General features: G+C 45.5%; 1 protein-coding gene across 2 annotated transcripts in view; it reads left to right on the plus strand.

The window, feature by feature from the left end:
- EXOG (exo/endonuclease G) overlaps positions 1–18,343 on the plus strand; it is a 590,322-nt gene that overhangs the window by 265,178 nt on the left and 306,801 nt on the right. The window contains exon 4 of one of the 2 annotated variants that reach the window (XM_069647735.1): positions 871–1,033. The exons of the other annotated variant lie outside the window; for it this stretch is intronic. Within the exon in view, the coding sequence (XP_069503836.1) occupies positions 871–1,033 (163 nt within the window). The remainder of the gene's footprint in view (positions 1–870; positions 1,034–18,343) is intronic. 2 annotated transcript variants of the gene reach the window in all.

The raw sequence follows: 18,343 nt of genomic DNA on the forward strand, positions 1-18,343 counted from the left end.
GGGGAATCGATTCAACGCTTCATGCCCAAGTTAATTATTTCGTACAGGGTGCAAATTAATCCAGCGGTTTTTGCAAATGGCAGAGCCCCACCCAGTTGCCTTTTCTGGAAGTCGCCATTGCATTGCTCCCTTACCTTTGTTAAAAAGCTGATAACGTTTATCTGTGCTATGGTGGGCTCTGTATATATCTGTTACGCTCACACACAGTGCACACCGTTAAAGTTAAAACAATGTGTATGTACATGTGCATGCTGATAGTTCACATGTTTTTCTTTTGAACAGACTGAACAGGCTAGTGATGACCCTCTTTTTAATAACTGCAATAGCAATACCACTCGCACAAAGTGCTTCTGTTTCAATATTTTGCTGGATAAAAAGGGAAAAATAACATGATGCTGCCCTGTGCTCCAGATAGGATTTTGGAGTTAGTTTTTTAAAAGTTGTGAGTAAAATTATTTTTATGGGAGTAAAAAAGTTATTCCCGTTCCAAATGGGACCAATTTAGTAAGCAAGTAAAATGTTTTTACAGTAGAACAGAAATGCTTTGTAATAAATATTTTTAGGCAGTAATAAGAGTTTCTCCCTTGGTGACTACTTGTACTACTGGTCTAAACATACCCATGAAGCTGTGTGGATGAAAGTAGGGGGCAGGCTCCTACTTGTCTCTTTCCTATTTTTGTTGGGAGTTTTTATACTCCCTATTTTTATTTTTTAGGAGTATTTGTCTATTTTTAGGGAGTAAGAGTGCCCAATACACCTCTTACGTTTAGGGCTAATGCCATCTTTAATAATTCAAGGGGTTATTAGTAAAAGGATGCATTAACGATTGCGCCATACCTAATTTTTAACTTCATTGTCTTTGCTTTCCAGGGATGCCATTGTCGCAGTGGCATCGACGTCAAATCGTTGTTCTTAGATTTCTTATATCCTCTCCATATCCTCTTAAAAGCCTGGAGTATAAGCCAAAGGGGATAACAACAAGCTACCTTTCGATGTCCACACCGGAGGCAACAAAACTTAGGTCTCAAACCATGTATGTATACAGAAACATCATCTTTCTTTTAACAAATATAAAGAGATGGGAGGCTCAATTCTAACAAATATTTCATATATTTATAGTCATAAAACAGACCATTCGGTCACATTTGCAAAGCACAGAAACATAAAATAAAATAAAGAGACAATTAATCAACAGTTTTGATTTTTGCGTTCATTCACATAATACATTATATCATGGGTGATGTTAGCACATGGGTGACTTTAGACTAGCCCCTTAATGTTTGCTTTGATATCACGCCCCCATTTCAATTATGTCTTAACAGCCTCTGTCTTTCTCATCCTCCTTTACAGTGTCCACATATAACAAGGTTTTGTGGCTCTCCTGCGTAATCCCTTGCTCTCCAGCATTTATAACTGCCTCTTGTTTTGCTGGTTAAAGATGTCCTCGTTTCACTAACAACTTTGACAGAAATTAATGGCCGGTATTGTTTTACAACATATACTGCCCCAGCATCCTTGTCGTCTCTTGTCGGTTTTGTGGTTGATGGCAAATGTTCAGCAGCTTTTTCTCTTGTGGGCTCTTCATTCTTGAACACGTTGTTTCTGGTTGAACTGCAGGCATATTATTCTGTTTAGAGATAAATGTATGCGTTTAAAAGATTGTTTCAGCATGTTACTTTTTAAATACAATACATTTGTTTTAAAACATTATAATTACCACATAGGAACGTGTACAAAAATGTTAAATAGCCACGTAAATGAGCCCTGGTGATGGCGTCTGGGGGCTGCCATCTTTCCCACTGCCTCACACAGCGTCATACCGTCGGTCACAAAATAGACTTGATGCAGGACTATTGCTTCAACAATGAAAGTCAACGCCTGCTGTTGCAACCTATCAATAGTAGACTTTACTGTAGAAAACAAATTTAACTCTGAAGTGTATTGTTACACATTTTTATTCATTCACAAGTAGAATGTTTTGCAATGACCCTTGTTCCTCCTGTCCTTACATCTTTCTTTCTATCCTTATTCCTTTATTCTTTTCTTTTTTTCTTTGATTCTTTTTTTCTCCGTTTTCATTTATCGTCTTTCCTTTCTTTTCTTCTCATATCATCTTTTCATGTCCTTCCTTCTACCTACCTTTCTTTTACACCTTCTTTCCTTCATTGAATGTTTTCTTTTTCCATCTTTCCTTCATTATGAATTTCTTCCTACATTTATTCCATCTTTCTGTAGTTCTGTCCTTCTTTACGTTTTCCTTAATTTCCTCTTTCTTTGTTTCTTTATTTTATTTTCTGTCTTTTTCTTTCTTTTTTTCTTGTATTCGTTCTTTTTCTTTCTTGTGTTCTTTACTTAGCACTCTGGTGGGGCACCAAACGTCTTAAACTAGCAGTTGGCACCCTCACCTAGTGGTGGTGATTTAAAAGCATACTTGGACATTTATTTATTTTCTCTTGAGAAGATGGTTGTGTACCAGATACGCTGAGGAATGCTTGACAACCTCACATTTCATATCATGGAATCCATGGGTTTTATAATGATCTCGAATACCCCTACACAAACTCAGTATGATTACTAGAGAGCTCTGTGTCCACCCCTTTTGCCTTATTGATTGATGCATGTGCCGCTGATAATCAAAAGTGAAAGCAACAGAACTGCCAGTTACTTATCAAGCCGGGGCTGCTCCTTCGTCATAACTGGATAAGTCCTAGAAATAGAGAGATGGCCTAAAGCAAATGAAAAGTTTTAAAACAAATAAGTCTCTTGTATCTTCCTGCCCTTACGCATCTCTCTCTCCATTATTCTGAGTCTTTGGGTGAGGTGATGTTCTCGTGACCTTCCTGCTTCTATAGTGTTGGGAAAGTCTCCTCCTGTGGTCTAAAGTCCAGGAAAGAAGTTGACAGGAGGGCTGCACAGAGTGGTGATTGAGCCTGCTTCTCACAGAATGGCCCAGAGCATCTGCTTTGGCTCTACCCTACGCTTTTTGCCACCTCCCTGTCTCGGATTCTAGATCATGCTCTCTTTTTAACTTCTTCATTACATGCTCATACCTATGGACTTTGTCCTACTTCCTTTCTCCTCCTATCTACTAACTTCTCCTGAACCTCCTCGATGCATGCATATTCCCTCACCCACTCTAGGCTACCCTATGGTTGTAGGGTTTGCCTCTCTCCCCTCCAGTGCTTTCTCTCCTCCACCTTTACTTACTCTCTCTCCTCCAATGTCAGAGGTTCATCCTTACCTTTTCTCATTGAAGCTCGCTCTGATGTTCACTCCTCCCCGTTCCTTCTGACAACTTCATCCAATCTCCACCTTAGGTCCTCCTTCCTCCTGGTATGTACCTTCCACTTTCATCCAGTGTTTACCTTTCTCCTGTACCCTTCTTTCTACGTTAACCTGATCTCCTTTTCCTCCTGACACCTTCCGCCAACTTCCTAACAGCCTTCTCCACCCTCAAACCTCTTGCCTTTGTCTCCTTCTTCAAACACTTAACAGCTTTAAGCTAGAGTTGTAACTGGGGCTGTACGCACTTTGTGTTTCACCTGTGTGTGTCTTATAATGGGAGCATTTTGGTTGGTTAACAGTTTTTTAAGACTGCAGAATTTCCAGCTAAGGGTGATGTGACAGAACCACCTCTGGTCACATATCTGTAGTCTGTAGTTTTCCACATGACCAGCTTCTGTGCTCGATTGATTTCATTGACTAGCTTTCAACATGGATAATATGAAGCTCCTGGATCTCGTCATTGCTTTTTCATCCTGGGGGCATTCTGTAATTTGATACCTAGGTTTTGCTCATGTAATCGGCGTCTCTTGCATTCCCAAGCAAAAAGTGTGTGTTTTTGTTACTGTGCATTGAAAGGGGGCATGTGAAGGATCTCTTGGCCAGTTCGCAAGCGGGCCATGTCCATTCTTTGGTTACTTAACTGATAGTTTCCATGCAAATCCATGGTGGTCAGGTTTTGATCAAAAGTAAATTATGTTCCATTATTTTTAGTGTGGATTTTGTGAGAAGCCAGAAATGAGACTCGGACACAAGGGAGTCATGGTTTTGATGAAAGACTTTTATTAAAATAAAAGGGAGTGGGGAAATGCCTGTCTGTGCCTGTTCTAAGAGGTGTTTTCCCTACCTAAAACCAAAATGAAGGGTCTGTCGGTGACAATGTCCAAAGCAAAACCGCCCCATGTCCAAAGTACTTTTCTGGCCCTCACATTTTAATTAAATTAACTTAACTCTGAAGTGAAAAGGGTGTAACGTCTTTGGTCTTGAATGGTTCATAAATGTTCAAAAAGGAAAATGCATAACACAAAGTTCCAACAAGATAGAATTCCTTTTTCCAGGTGGTTGTTCCCTTCCCCTGGATTTCTCTTCTCTCTCTTGTTAAATGATACAACTGGTATCCAAAACAACTTGGCTCGGTCTTTCCTGTTAGGGTTCCTGGTGTATTTACCTTCCAGGTTTTCACTCCTCTGCTTATGATCAGCAGAGCCTTTTTACCAATCCTTTAGGTCATGCACTTCCTATACAATGGTCAAATTATCCTTGCCTGGTGTACTTCCCCACCAGGGCTTTCTTTTATACACACACTTGCAACTGCCTGGTATACTATCCTGCCAGGGCTTTCTTAGATGCACACTTGCAACTACCTGGTGTAATCTGCTGCCATGGCTTTCACATATAGGTATCTTTCTTACACCTTTAATTTGCCTGGTATATTTCCCTTCCAGGGATTTTCTCATATGGGCTCTGCACAACCCTCCAAACTGGATAGTCTCTGGCTTTTTCTGATATTATATTTGCCTGGTATATTATCTTGCCAGGACCGTTTTTTACATGTGTATTTCATACACTCACAAACTTGAAAGTCTTGTGTTTCTCTTCTGTTCTTTCTTCCAAAGAAATACTTTTTTGCTGTTTCTCCCTCATATCCTCCTTCATTAGTGCTCATTCGGTTTTGGCATGCCTTCCAATACACCCTGGCATCCTGCTTCCCTCGGGTGGACTCACCAGCTCTGGCCGGCATATTCTACTTCTTCTGTGGCAAGCTGGTCACAGTTGCTAGCTGTTTTCCCTATCGGTTGAAGCATCCGCTTTCAGCTTCTCTGCCACTGGCAGTCTCTGCTGGGCTCTTCTGCTTCATGTCTTCAGGCTCCAGTAGGGCGAAGACTGCCTCCAAACCCCTGCAAACGCCCAGGATCCCTCTGTTGGCTTCTGGAGTTTTTGCAGTGTTTCTTCTCGCAGTCTGCTTCCCTTTCTTTTCGTTTCTGGTTCCTGAGCTGGTCTGCTCCATGGCTCTCTCCAGCCCCCATCTGTCGGATCTCCCAGTGTGATGCAGCTTTCTCCCTCCAGCAGCGTGCCTCAGTAAGCTGCTTCACTTGTTTAAATCCCCCGGTCACAAGTATGCGCGTGCAACAACTAGAGCGCAGATTGTGTTCGTAGCCTTGGTCGATCTGCATTATTCTGTTCATCTTCCTCGTTGCAGTTTTCTGGTGGTTTTGGGAATAGAAGTCCTTTCTTTTTGTTTTACAGGTCAAGTCTGGGTAATTGTTCTTTACGGGCAAGTCAGCTGTGGGTGACTTGTTAGTAGAGGTTGAGAAGGTGTTCTCTTTAATTCTAGAGGGTAAGTCTGATCTTGACAACTCACATACAGCTTTCATTAGAAGGTCTTCACCATCCTTTGTAGGTGGATGAAGTGAGGTGTAACAGTATGCCATTAGGCAGGGATGGGGTAGGTATCCTCAAAAGAAGCGGATACCATGTCTCATCCGATGGCGCCATGATGTTCTCCTAGAGGTTGTCTCCCCAATGTGATCTCCTTCATATAGCTGCCCCCAGGGTCAGGATCAGGTAACTGCTGCCATCCCCTGACCACATGGGGAGAGGTCACCGCCGGGGAAGGTTGATGACATCATCAGATTCATTACAATGTGCTGCATCATTTAATCGGTTCTATGTCCCTTTGTCGAACAGAGTTTTTTCAATGTATTTTTTACCAAAGAAATGACATCAAAAAACACAACAAACTTGTGACCCCCCAAACTCTCTCTTCGCTATATTTATCTCCCTTCCCCCTCCCAACCACTTTTATCTACTTACCTCCTGGCCCCTATATATTTCATGAGTTGTTTTTGATGTAATTTGTTTGGTAAAAATTACATTGAAAGAAAGTGGTGGGGACTGTGATGAATCCTGCATAGTCATCAATTATCCCCAGCCTAAAGTCTTTTCCCATGTGGCCAGGGGAAGGCAGTCGCTACCTGAGCCTGACCCTGAAGGTGGTATTCTGAGGGTGGATCACATGGGAGGAGATGGCTGTCGGGGGAAGAGTGGTGACTCCAACAGGAGAGATGCAGTATATTTATCTTTTTTATGAGGACGATCCCTTAATTCCAGAGTTTTTTTTATGGCCTTTTGTCATTATTCAGAACCCTTTAATTATAAAACTCTGAAAACGTCTTTGCTCAAACAAAACCCTATTCAGTATTCATATAATAAGCATAGAACATATCCAACATCTAATGTTTACAGTGATTATTATGCTGTCCAACAATGTAATGTAAAATCTGAAAATTCAATGGACTCCAAGTTTCAGAAAGCGTCAAGTGCTGGGATGAGGAAGAGGATCAAGGAGTTAATGTGGAGGGAATGTGATACCAAGTGCAACGTGCAGTCTACTTGTCAACATCCAAATCTTCTGTGTGGGACATTTGAACCTGGACGTTACCTGCAGCTGAGAGATCGAGGAAGGAGAGAGAGGAGACCTGCTGCAGAGTGTGCAGAGTGGGACCGGGTCCAGAGACTGAGGCAAACCCAAGGAGAAGAGCTGTGGTAAGAGTGGAAAGCATCTGCTGGTAACGAGCTGGAGGCTTTCAGGATCGTAGAGTAACTCCGGTGAAGAGAAGGTGAGCTGTGCGTAAGCAGGGCCAAGAGAGACGCGGTGCTGCAGAGTGGCAGTGGTTGCACCGACGAAGGGCTGACATGCCGACGTGGGAACCAAAAGAGACTATGCAAAGAAGGGAAACCTTTCCCGTTGGTACCTCCTCGCAGCAGCCACACAGTAAACAGGCGAGTCAGCCTATTGGAGTAGGTGGTCCCGGAATGTAAAAATACATTAACAAACACTGTTAATGATTCAAATCGGGCATCACACACTGGACCAGGACACTTGGTCTTAGCTTGGGATGTGGTGCTCAATAGGAATGCTTTTTCTTTAGTTTCAACTAATTCAAATTGAGCCGGTACAGGACCCGTCTCACACCACCTTTGACAAATACCCTGGGTCACAATGGACCATGAACCAGGCCGGTGGTTGAAAATACAATATTTATTTATTTTTAGAATTCACAAACATCACACAAATTTTAATAGTGGGCAGCAATCTCCAATGGGGTGATGATTACAATATAACTACTGAAATACACTTGGTTAACCTACAAGGACATATCCAAAGCACAATTGAATAGGGGCACCTTTTGAATTAGGATAGATAGCATCCAAGTTAAGGTTTCCCCTGGCAATGTTCCCTCAACCCACCAATAATCGAATTCTGAGTGGATAGAAGGAAGCAGCAGGTAGTCTGGGATAAGAAACAGCACACATAATGAAAATCTGACCTTCCCCCACAAAATAGGCAAAGGCCTAAAATGACACTCAGATTTTGACAAATAAATAATTAGATGTGTTTAAATAAGGATATACATATGTTTTATCACAGTATTAGGGTTGTTATATCACTATCAACCATAAGTTAAGGTATCACAAAAGCATACAGTTCACAAAACAGATTGAAATTGAAAACCCAGTGCAGCCGAATTCAAACATGGAAAAGTTGAATTTTTTCTGCTTGCAGTTTTAAATGCCAAAACGTTTTTTCAAAAAATGGGTGAAAAACACTGAATCGGAATGCTGTTTTTAGGCAGGGTAATAGACGCACTGCACAGGGACAATGCAGAAGTGAAAGGAGGGCTATAGCTGGTGAATTGAGGGAGATTTGGAAGGTGGAATGAGGTTCTTTTTAGGAAAATGGAGCAGTTCAAAAGAGAAAATCGGTTTTAAAAATTAAAGGCAAATTTTGCTTAAACTAAATTATCTAGAATATATTGTTAAAGAAAGCCACGGTACGTTCAAAGATTGATTTGCGACGTTAACCTTTTCCTGCCGTGTTTAGATCTATGTGGGAATGACTTTAAAATATTCCAAATATTACTAAGGATTTACAATATAAAGTGAAGGAAAGAATAGAGCTCATACACTGGTAAACAAGAACAAGGTGCACAGAAAATTAGGACAGTCTAGACAAGTTATCAGGGTATGGATAGGGTTGCTTAGAGAGTGGAACAAAGACAATAATCAAGATGGGGAAGACTATGGGCCTCATTACACGTTGTGCAGTAAAAACCGCAAATTAGCGGCATGGCGCTATTAACGTGTCCGCCCTCGCAAGAGGGCGCTAATAGCGCACGATCACGAGTACGCGGACACGAGCATAGCGCCATGCCATTAATGACCTACCGCCATGCCGGTAAAGTCCCCTAAAAGTCCCTTACCGGCTTCCACGATAGTGCAGATAGCACCTCCGCCCTCGCGCTACATGCAAATAGCGGTCACCGCTATTAGCGGTGACCGTTAAATTGCGGAACCGGAAATAGCGTCATCGCACAGGAACGGGAAAGAGCACGGCGGTCATCTTTAAAAACACAATCCATTGCCATCCTCTGCCCCCAGGACCTGTTTCGAGTTGTGAGCAGTGCAAAATCTGGGACACCTGCATCATGCCCAAGGCACTAAAAAAAACCTCCGACAGGCAGCGCAAAGAGAAATATACGCCAGAGGAACTGAACATGCTAACACAGACCCTGGCTGAGAATGCCGAGGTAGTGTTTGCTAATGACATGCGCCAGCCAACCTTATTGAAAAAAAAAAAAGCCATCTGGGAGGAGGTAGCTGTCAAAGTCAGTGCTGTGGGCACCAGCACGCGCACTGTGCGCGAATGCAGGAAGAGGTGGGACGACCTCAGACTGCGGGTGAGGGGCATCCTGGCTGAAAACCATCGCATTGCCAGTGCTGGTGGAGATGGTTCACCTATCCGAATGAAGGAATGGGAGGAGACATGTTCCAACCTGATTGCAGTCGAATCCATTGAAGGAGTGGGCATCATGGAGTTCGGCGTGGGTACCACTTCAGATGGAGGTGAGTGTACACATGACAGGATGCGATGTGAATGTACTGTCCCCCCAAATGTGAGCACAGACTCCTCTCATGCATGGACACATATCCACACATGCATCCATCCCTCACCAAGTCAGTGTCAGACCCAAACACACACACTTGCACACATCACCAGAGACAAGTTCCAAACACAACCATGCATGGATGAGTCACTGAACTGGCACATCACCTGCATCCACAACTACTAAGTCCCAATGGCCACAACTGCATCATTTACGTAATCTGCATTAAGTATATTGAAACGCAACCAATGCCATCCCCCTTCTCGTCCCTGGCAGGCTCACATACAGAGGGTGAGGATGCCACTGATGCATCCCAGGCACCAGCTACGTGCAAGAGGCCAAGGGCACAGGAGCCGGAGGACATCCCAACAACATCCAGGGGCAAGAGTGGAAGGCCACACCTGACGAGCAGAAAACATCGCCACAGTGCCACTGCCAGGGCAGTAGTAGCTGCACCAGAAACTGCAGCCCCACCACCGGTGGAGAACCCACTTGCACCAATGCCTGCCACCGAGGGCCCACCATCAGCTGCGGCTAGCTCCGCTGGTGAGGCAGCCGCCAATGCCCCCTATCCGATCCGGAGGACACCCTAGTGGAGTCTATGGTGATGCACACCCCAAGCCCCCCTAGGGCCCCAGAGCCAGCCCCAACCCAGACCCCTGGGTCTGATGTGACTGTTGAGGACAACTACCCAGCAATTATGTCCCCCATGTTACCTTCAACTGCTGCAGTGGGTGCATCAGAGGGCACAGCATCCAGTGCACGGTCACCCAGCACTGCCCCACAACTGACCACCATCCTGGAGCGACAACATGAGCTGACTGTGCTGGTTGGCCAGCATGTCGAGGAGGCTGCCCGACTCAGGGAGAACATTGTGGAGACGGTGAGGCACTCCACTGAGAGAATGGATACTAACAACGACAGGCTATGCAATGAGATAGCGATGCTCAGGGAGGTCCTTGTTCGCGTGGCCGACACCATGGACCGCCACTTTTCACAGCCAGCCCAGTCTGCCCCATCATCATTTTCGGGGTCGAGACAGACAAGCCCCCTCAGGTGTTCTACACGCACCACCAGGCGCACGACTGACCGTCCCCAAGATGCAGCCAAAGACAATGGCAAATAGGGTGCCAATGGAGATTCATCTGTGTGCATTGGCCAGGGCAAACATGCCAGACACATGAGGGACTGTTGGTGGGGGTGAGGGGTAGGGTGTTATGGGTCTGTTGTGAGGGGTGGGGGGTAGGGTGGTGGGATGTTTTGTTACTTGCACTTCTACACCTTTCTGTTTCTCAATACACTGGTTTATGATCAAAACACAGGCTTGGACATCTTCATTGTGTATGTGTACTTTATTGGCGACAGGGTCCATTGCATGCTCCCAAACATACACCAGTGCATTGATCCCCATATCCATGTGGCAGTACGTAAACCTGTTCCTCAGAATATTTGGTTGATCAGATGCTGTCTCACAGCACATCCCTCCTGCCCATCCCCTCTTGCAAGACCTGCATCCCCTTCACCTCCGTCCTCATCACCATCATCATCCTCATCAGGTGCTTCCATATCAACCTCAGGGGGCAGTGGCACATTCCGTCTGATACACATATTGTGCAGCATGACACATACCGTGGTGATCTTGCCCACCTTCTCCTGTTCATACAGGAGAGCACCGTCAGACCTGCTAATGCACCTAAACCGTGACTTCAAAAGGCCAAAAGTCTGCTCGATCACGATGCGGGTACGGGTATGTGCACGATTGTATTCCTCCTCGTGCCTGTTCTGTGGGTTCCATACAGGTGTGAGGAGCCAGGTCTTCAGGGGATAGCCCGCATCACCTGTGTGGGGGAAGCAACGGGGTCCTGTTTCTGTTCACCTCAAGAACGGCCTGTTCATATCACACAAATTGATATTGCATTGTGATTCAAGTACACAATTGACAGCATACATGCAGATGGTCTGGGTGACAGCAACGTGCAAGGGGGAGGTTGACCCTGCAAGTAGACATGCCACATTGATGCCTCAAACAGTAATTGACATGTCCTGGGTGATGCAAGGTCTTCAGTGTCCCTGGGCCCAGGCAGATATGTTTCCACACTGCTGGTGTACTGCCATTCCAACATTGATGTTGCCATGCAGAGAGACATCTCTTCAGTGGTGGAATAGGTGCGTGGGGAAATGCTATGGCTAGTGGTGATCCCTTTGCATGCATTGTAGGGCACATTGCATTATTGATGTTGTGCTGGACTAATTCATGATGCAATCTTGATGGCATGTGTGGAATTTTTGTATTTTGTGGCGTGGAATGTTGTGCAATATGTATGTGGATGGATGTTTAATGTTACTAGACCTGGAATGTCATCTGTGTTGTGTAGCCTATACTTGCATGTCGGTTCATCTCAAGTACGATGCCGCCTTCCCAGATGGACATTACCGTACATCTGTATGTGCATTTTGCCCACATACAACAGGCTACACCCAGTTGGAGTACGTATCTCTCCCCCCCCTTCACACCCAGTTGGAGTACGTATCTCCCCCCCTTCACACGCAGTTGGAGTACGTATCTCTCCGCCCCTTCACACCCAGTTGGAGTACGTATCTCCCCCCCCCTTCACACGCAGTTGGAGTACGTATCTCTCCGCCCCCCCTTCACACCCAGTTGGAATACGTATCTCTCCTCCCCCTTCACAACCAGTTGGAGTACGTATCTCTCCCCCCTAGTTGGAGTACGTATCTCTCCCCTCCCCCCCAGTCACATTGCCATGTACTTGCCCTGCTACTCACCAAGTAGCCACAAACGTTGTCCGGTGTGTTGCTCCATGTAGCGTGGGATAGTTGAGTTCCGCAGGACCATGGAATCATGGGTTGATCCGGGAAATCGTGCACAGCAATGTGTGATTATCTTGTTGGCGTCACATACCATTTGGACATTGATATAGTGGAATTGCTTCCTGTTTCGGTAGACTACTTCATTGTGATGTGGGACCACCAATTCCACATGGGTACAGTCGATGGCACCGATGCAACTTGGGATGCCTGCCAGTGAATAGAAGCCAACTTTTGTGTTTGCAATCTCCTGGGCAGTCCGTGGCATGGATATGTGTTCAGGTGCATGCTTCAGGAGGGCATCGAGTACCTGGTTCAGCGTGCGGGAGACTACTGGTTGTGAGATGCCATGCATCTGTCCCACTGTATGCTGGTAGGTGCCTGTGGCCAGGAAGTGCAGCACACTCACCACCTTCAGTAGCGGGGGGATGGCAGCTCTGATGTCTATGATGCTCACAATGTCGTCATGGATCATGTCCACGATGCTGGTGATGGTAGCCCTGTCCAGACGGTACAGGGTGTGTATCTGCTCAGGGGTTAGGTTAAATGGACTGGCTCTGATCCTGGGGATTGGTGGGTGCCTCTGTGGTATGATTGGGTGCCGTGGTGGTGCTTGCTGTGCCTGTCTTGCCCTCCTCCTCCAGCGTCTCCTTTGTGCTGCCTGTTGTTGTTGCAGCTGCACTGCAATGAGGTCCTCCAGGACATGTAATGCTGCCAATATTAGAACCATCTTGGTGTGGGAAGGGGTGTGGTGTGCTCCTTTTGAGCTGCCACAGTCTCCATTGCCTTCACCTGTGCTGATTTTCTCCACCTGTGGCAGGTGGGAACACTGCTCAGTTCTCTTAACGGGTGGTTCGCGATGGCGTTATTAGCGCCATAGCGGTAAGGGGTTTTAGGTGCTTTACCATGCCGCTATTAGCATGGCCGCTTGACTCGTAATAGTGTGCTATTGGCCGCATGGCGCTATTTACGGGATGGTGGGTCGCGCGCACGCGGACTGCCCGCTATTAGTGGCAGCCTACTTAGCAGTGCCGCTAATAGCGGTGAGCCGGGTCGTGATCCGCATGGCGATTTAACGTTACCGGTATTCCATTACCGGTAACGTTAAATCCCTACCGCCTACTGTGTAATGAGGCCCTATGTGTTATGGGATGAGGGATACTCGTAGTCTGCTCTTAGATTTTGGGATTAGCAACAGTCAACCAGGTTCTGGACTCCAGGGCTCAGGTCACCAGGTAGAGGCGGACTCTCCTAGCAGAACAGCTGGGCCTGTCAGGTCACTGGATAATCAGGACAGCTGGATGGCAGGGTTGCAGTGGGCAAAAAGCTGGTCTGGTTTCAGGATGCTTCCCAAAGGAACACCAAATTTTTTCCCTTTGGTTATTGGATTTTTAATGGGATTTCTGGATTGAGGCCTTGCTGGAATGGTCAGCAATGCTTTGGCCTTGCTGTGGATAGGATCAGCTATGCTGTGGTCTTGCAGTGGAATCTGGCAAGATGAATGTAGAAGATCAGGAGGATGTAGCAGGCGTAGGATATTCGGGAAAGAGTTTGTGTCCAGAGTTCTGTCAGCCACCCTTTTTCTAGAGCATGGTGACATCATAGAATTATATGGTAGGGCAGGCTTAGCTAAGCACGCCTCTAAACAACTGGATTGGTCAGGGTTGATAGTTACCACCTTCCTCTCATCTGGTTGGGTTTCAAGGGCATAAATGTCTGATTTATGATGTGAGTTTTACAACGTCCAGAACCTCCCACAGTTACTTTAGTTAAAATCCAGTTTTGCCATAAATGACACTTTTGTACAGTTGGAGCATCTTAACAAATTACATAAGCAGGTTACATATTTTATGCAGAACATGCCAGTCGAACTGTCCAGTTAGACATTGTTTCGCCCTTCTAACAATTTTTAGTCATTTTTAGTGTGAAATATTCGGCCTAAAATTCTATAACTTTATACATGTGTACGGATTATCATTAGGCATCAGTATTGATTTTCACATGGCATCATCCATGAAATACCCAATTCTCTGCCATTTCTGCTCCCAAGGTGCCATTGAAGGCTACAATGTCTTAAATTAAAACCCACAAAATCACATTAAAACTGTTCGGTTTTTACATTCCTGCGAATTTCCGTTGCAAAAATAAGTCTTAAAAGTTTCTTTATTAAATAGTCTTTTGAAACAAATGGGCATCCTTTGTCCTTCACTGGGACCACTTTTTTCCCTTCAGCTACCACCAACTGTCAAATCAGCCCATTGTGGCAAGGGGGTTTCCCAGTTTGAATGTTTATGGCCCCCTCCACTTCACAGGTTGGTGTCCCAGAAGTTCCATTGTAAGAGTCCTCAGCCCAGACAAAAGTCTGCCAAAGTAGCACTTGTGTGTTCTAGCATCTACTGTGAGGGGCCTTCTGTTGCTGGCAACTACCTAGCAGAAATCTGTTTGGGGCTGATTCCCCCATGTAGCCAATGCAATGTTATTCCTTATTTTATTTATCTTTTATTACAAATTAGAATAAAGCCTGTTGTATAAGATCTCCCATATGTTTCACAGCACAAACCCCTGTCACATTGCTAGATAAAGGCAGCCTTACCCAACATACACTTTTAAATACATATTTTTCTTTATTTGCAAAAGTACATTTCAACATGTGGTGACTGCTGACGTTTTCCTTGCAGATTCGGTTTTTCTCTTCCCTCTAAATACCCACATTGTTTTGTAGCCATAGTTAGCTTCTTGTATTTAGCAATGAGTTTAAAACACATTGCTACATACAAGAAGTGTGTCTCAAAAGTAAAGCGTTTCCCGTATAGCTGAAGTAAAGCTACTTTTGATCTCTTCAGAGCTGAACAACAGCCTGTCATTCAGGGATACTGTTCTTGTCTGCTGGAGCGCAATGTGAATGTGCATGGGTCTCATTAATAAAAGTAGTGTTATGAGGAAAAGAGCATCAGCGCGGCATCATATATAAATGTAAATATTTCCCTTTTTCAAATGGGAACTTTTGGGCTTGCAGCAAAGCAGTGCTGATTTTTCAGTCCCCTTCTTTTGAACATGTAAAAACACACTGGCAGGCTTTCTCAGTGTGCCCCCTTGTCCCATACTGCCCATATGTGTTTGGCAAGATGGTGCAGCCATCTTTTTGTAGTGGCAAAACCCAGTTTTGGTATGAGGCAGTGGTTCTCAAAGGAGCCATCGCAGCCATTTTGCTGCTTCTGCTGAAGTGCAGCTTGGTTATGGACAGGAGTACTGCTGAGTGGGTAAATATATCCCACAACACTTAGGAAGCATTTTTAATAGCGGCCAAATAGATTTAAACATCAAAGGCAAACCTGGTATAATTCTCCTGATATGAGATGCCAGTTGGGGGGAAACCCGGAACCAGCATTGCCACAAGCCAAAATGCATTACAAAAAGAACAAAAAGGCAAATATGGTATAATTGTCCTGCTAAGAGACGTCAGTTGGGGGAAACCTGGAACAAGCATTCCCAATAGCCAAGTAGTGTTGAAAGTAAGGTTGACAGAGGTTGAACAAACCCTCATATATGGGATGTCAGTATGGGGGAAATTGGCACAAGTAATATGTGTGAATTGACAAAGTTACGCTAATGAAGTCCAATTGTGTGATGCATAAGAGGAATGTGAATTTTGTAGAGAGACCTGATAAATCAGTCAGTGAACCTTTTTGGGAAAAAGATACTTGGCAGGACAGTACACTAGGATATCTGTTTGAGCCAAAAGGGGGGAGGTTCCTGTCACGATAATTAACCAGGATATCGAAAGTTTCAGTTGAGATGTTCCTGGCAGGAGAGTAAGCCACGATATCGAGAGCTTTCAGTTGAGGAGTTTCCTGTCAGGAGAGTGTACCAGAAAACCCAATTTGAACTGCTGTGTTGAAGAGTAACTTTGTTATATTAAGTTGTTTCTATTGAACATTTTGTCAACCAGAGAACTTGAAAAGACATGCCTTTTGCCATACTTCAAACCCTATTGGAGAAAAGACATTTGCTTAACCATCCTGAAAAGTAGGAAAGACTTTCCTTTGCCATATTCCAACCAGCATTGTGGAAAAGACATTCTGTTTTGCCATCCTGAAAGACTAGGAGAGACTTCCTCTTTGTTCTATTCCAACCAGTGTTCTGGAAGAGACATTTGTTTTGCCAACCTGAGGAAAGTATTAGGTAAAAGAGACCTTTGCATTGCCTTTGAGACTGGTTTTGAAACTGAACATTTTGAACAATTTTCCTGAAATAATCCAGGGGAAGGGAACCAACCCCTGGACACAATAATTGTTTTGGTTGAAGTTATAGGTTTACGTTTTTGCACATTTTTGACAAATTGAAATTTGAAACATTTAACTTGCACCTTTTTTATTGTGTACGTTAGTGTGAGGGTCAGATTTAGTTTAGACACACGGTCAGCCTATGTTAATTTTAGTTTCATAGGAAGTGATGTTCACTTTAGGATAGGGAAACTGAGGGCTTTATCCAAACACCTTTCTGTTAATGAAATAAATGAGGTTGAAAATTGTTAGGAAAGATTTCCATTTCATTGATATTGATAGTTTATTTATATAGCGCCTATACACAATGTGTTTCAAAGCGCTTGACCGACAAGTGGCTACATTACTATGCCTGGCGGCAATTGAGGTAGTGCTGGAAGGTTGACGGGAGGAGGGGGAGCTAGGGGGATTGGAATGAGGGAGAGGGAGAGGATACGAACAAGCAAGCAATTTTACTAGGGCAAGGGGCAACGGAGGGGGGTGGGAGGACACCGAGCGAGATACGGGACAAGGGGGGCATGTGGGGGGACAAAGAGAGATAATGGGGCAACAGAGGGGTGTGGGGGGACACAGAGACACAGGGCATTGGAGGGGTTTGGGGGGACACAGAGCTGCACAGGGCATTGGAGAGGGGTGGGGGACACAAAGCGCAGCACGGGACAACAGAGGGGGGACACAGAGCGGCATGGGACAATGGAGGGGGCTCACCTCACAAACCCTCAACCGAACAGGAAACAGCGGCCTTATATCGGGCCTTGGAGGTGGGCCGGCATTCGCCTGCTGGCTAGCCTGATTGGTGCAGATGTAAGGAAGTTGCACCAATCATAGGCAGGCAGGCAGAGCTGCAGGGAGGCCCCTCGAACCACGAGGAAGGGGTCGGCCATGTTGGAAAGGCCTTAGACAACACAGATCAAAGGTGAAATGCACAATAAACAGCCTAAGGGCCTCATTACACGGACGGCGCTGGACCAAGGTGCTAATAGCACCTTGGTCCATGCCGGTAAAATACCGGCACCGCCTTGGAGGAAAGGGCAATCACCGCCCCATTCCAAGGTTGGTGGGGCTGTAATTCCCCCTTCCCCCCCCATTGCCCTTCCCCATTCCCATTTTTGCCCCATACTATGTCGATCTCTGGAGTTCTCACTGAATGAAGGATAAGATCCAAGTATCTTGCAACTAAGAAGCCGAGTCGAGGAATCGCTGGTGACCCAATGGGAGGTTTGGCACCCCGAGCCTGCTGTCGTCCCGTGGGACCCCTCTGCATCTGGTCGTCCTTGAAGGTCTGCGAAGACGCTTCGATCCATTGGAATAGTGGGACCAACTATTCTCGGCACCTTCATCAAAACCTGCAAGTAATCCTTTTCGGAAGCGTCCCTGGGCTAACCAGTGGTCTGACCAGCTTGCGCAGGAGTTTTGCCATGATTCTGCCGCCGTTTCGAGGAGGCCCTTGAAACTTGGTAAGCTCTGTGTTCACGGCACTCTCACATCGAATTTCTTACACTTGGCTTCCCAGGTCTGGAGTAAAGTGAGTGTGCCCGAACGGGAGTATACACGGATACTGTGTCGCCGAGCCGGGGTGACAAACTTTGCAAGTTCATTGCAGCTGTGGTCCTCTGTGCCCTGAAGCCTGCTACAGCAGAACTGGCCTGATCCATCCACCGGGAGCGGAGGAATCCCCACTGTCCCGTTTGGGAATCAACGCTGTATCTTCATCGCTGAAAGACGCAGAGCCGCGAGATTGACGCATTTGAACCTGCAACTGAAGTGGACTCGACTGCCGAAGTTTGGTCTGGGGTCGGTGAGTAATTGCAACCCTTACAAGTGGCCCCAAGTGCATACATCAATTTTTACGCACCAGTGGCCCCTGAGGGCCTCTCCTTTCCACTACTAGTGCAAACTTTTCCCGAACTCTGTGTATAGATAGGATTGTATTGGTTTAATAGTATTGCTGTGATTTTCTTACTGTGTGTTGAATTGCAAAGGCCTTGGAATAAATGTATTTGT

Source organism: Ambystoma mexicanum, chromosome 2q (genome assembly GCF_040938575.1).
Source record: "Ambystoma mexicanum isolate Mex_15411 chromosome 2q, UKY_AmexF1_1, whole genome shotgun sequence".
In the NCBI taxonomy this organism is placed as follows: domain Eukaryota; kingdom Metazoa; phylum Chordata; class Amphibia; order Caudata; family Ambystomatidae; genus Ambystoma; species Ambystoma mexicanum.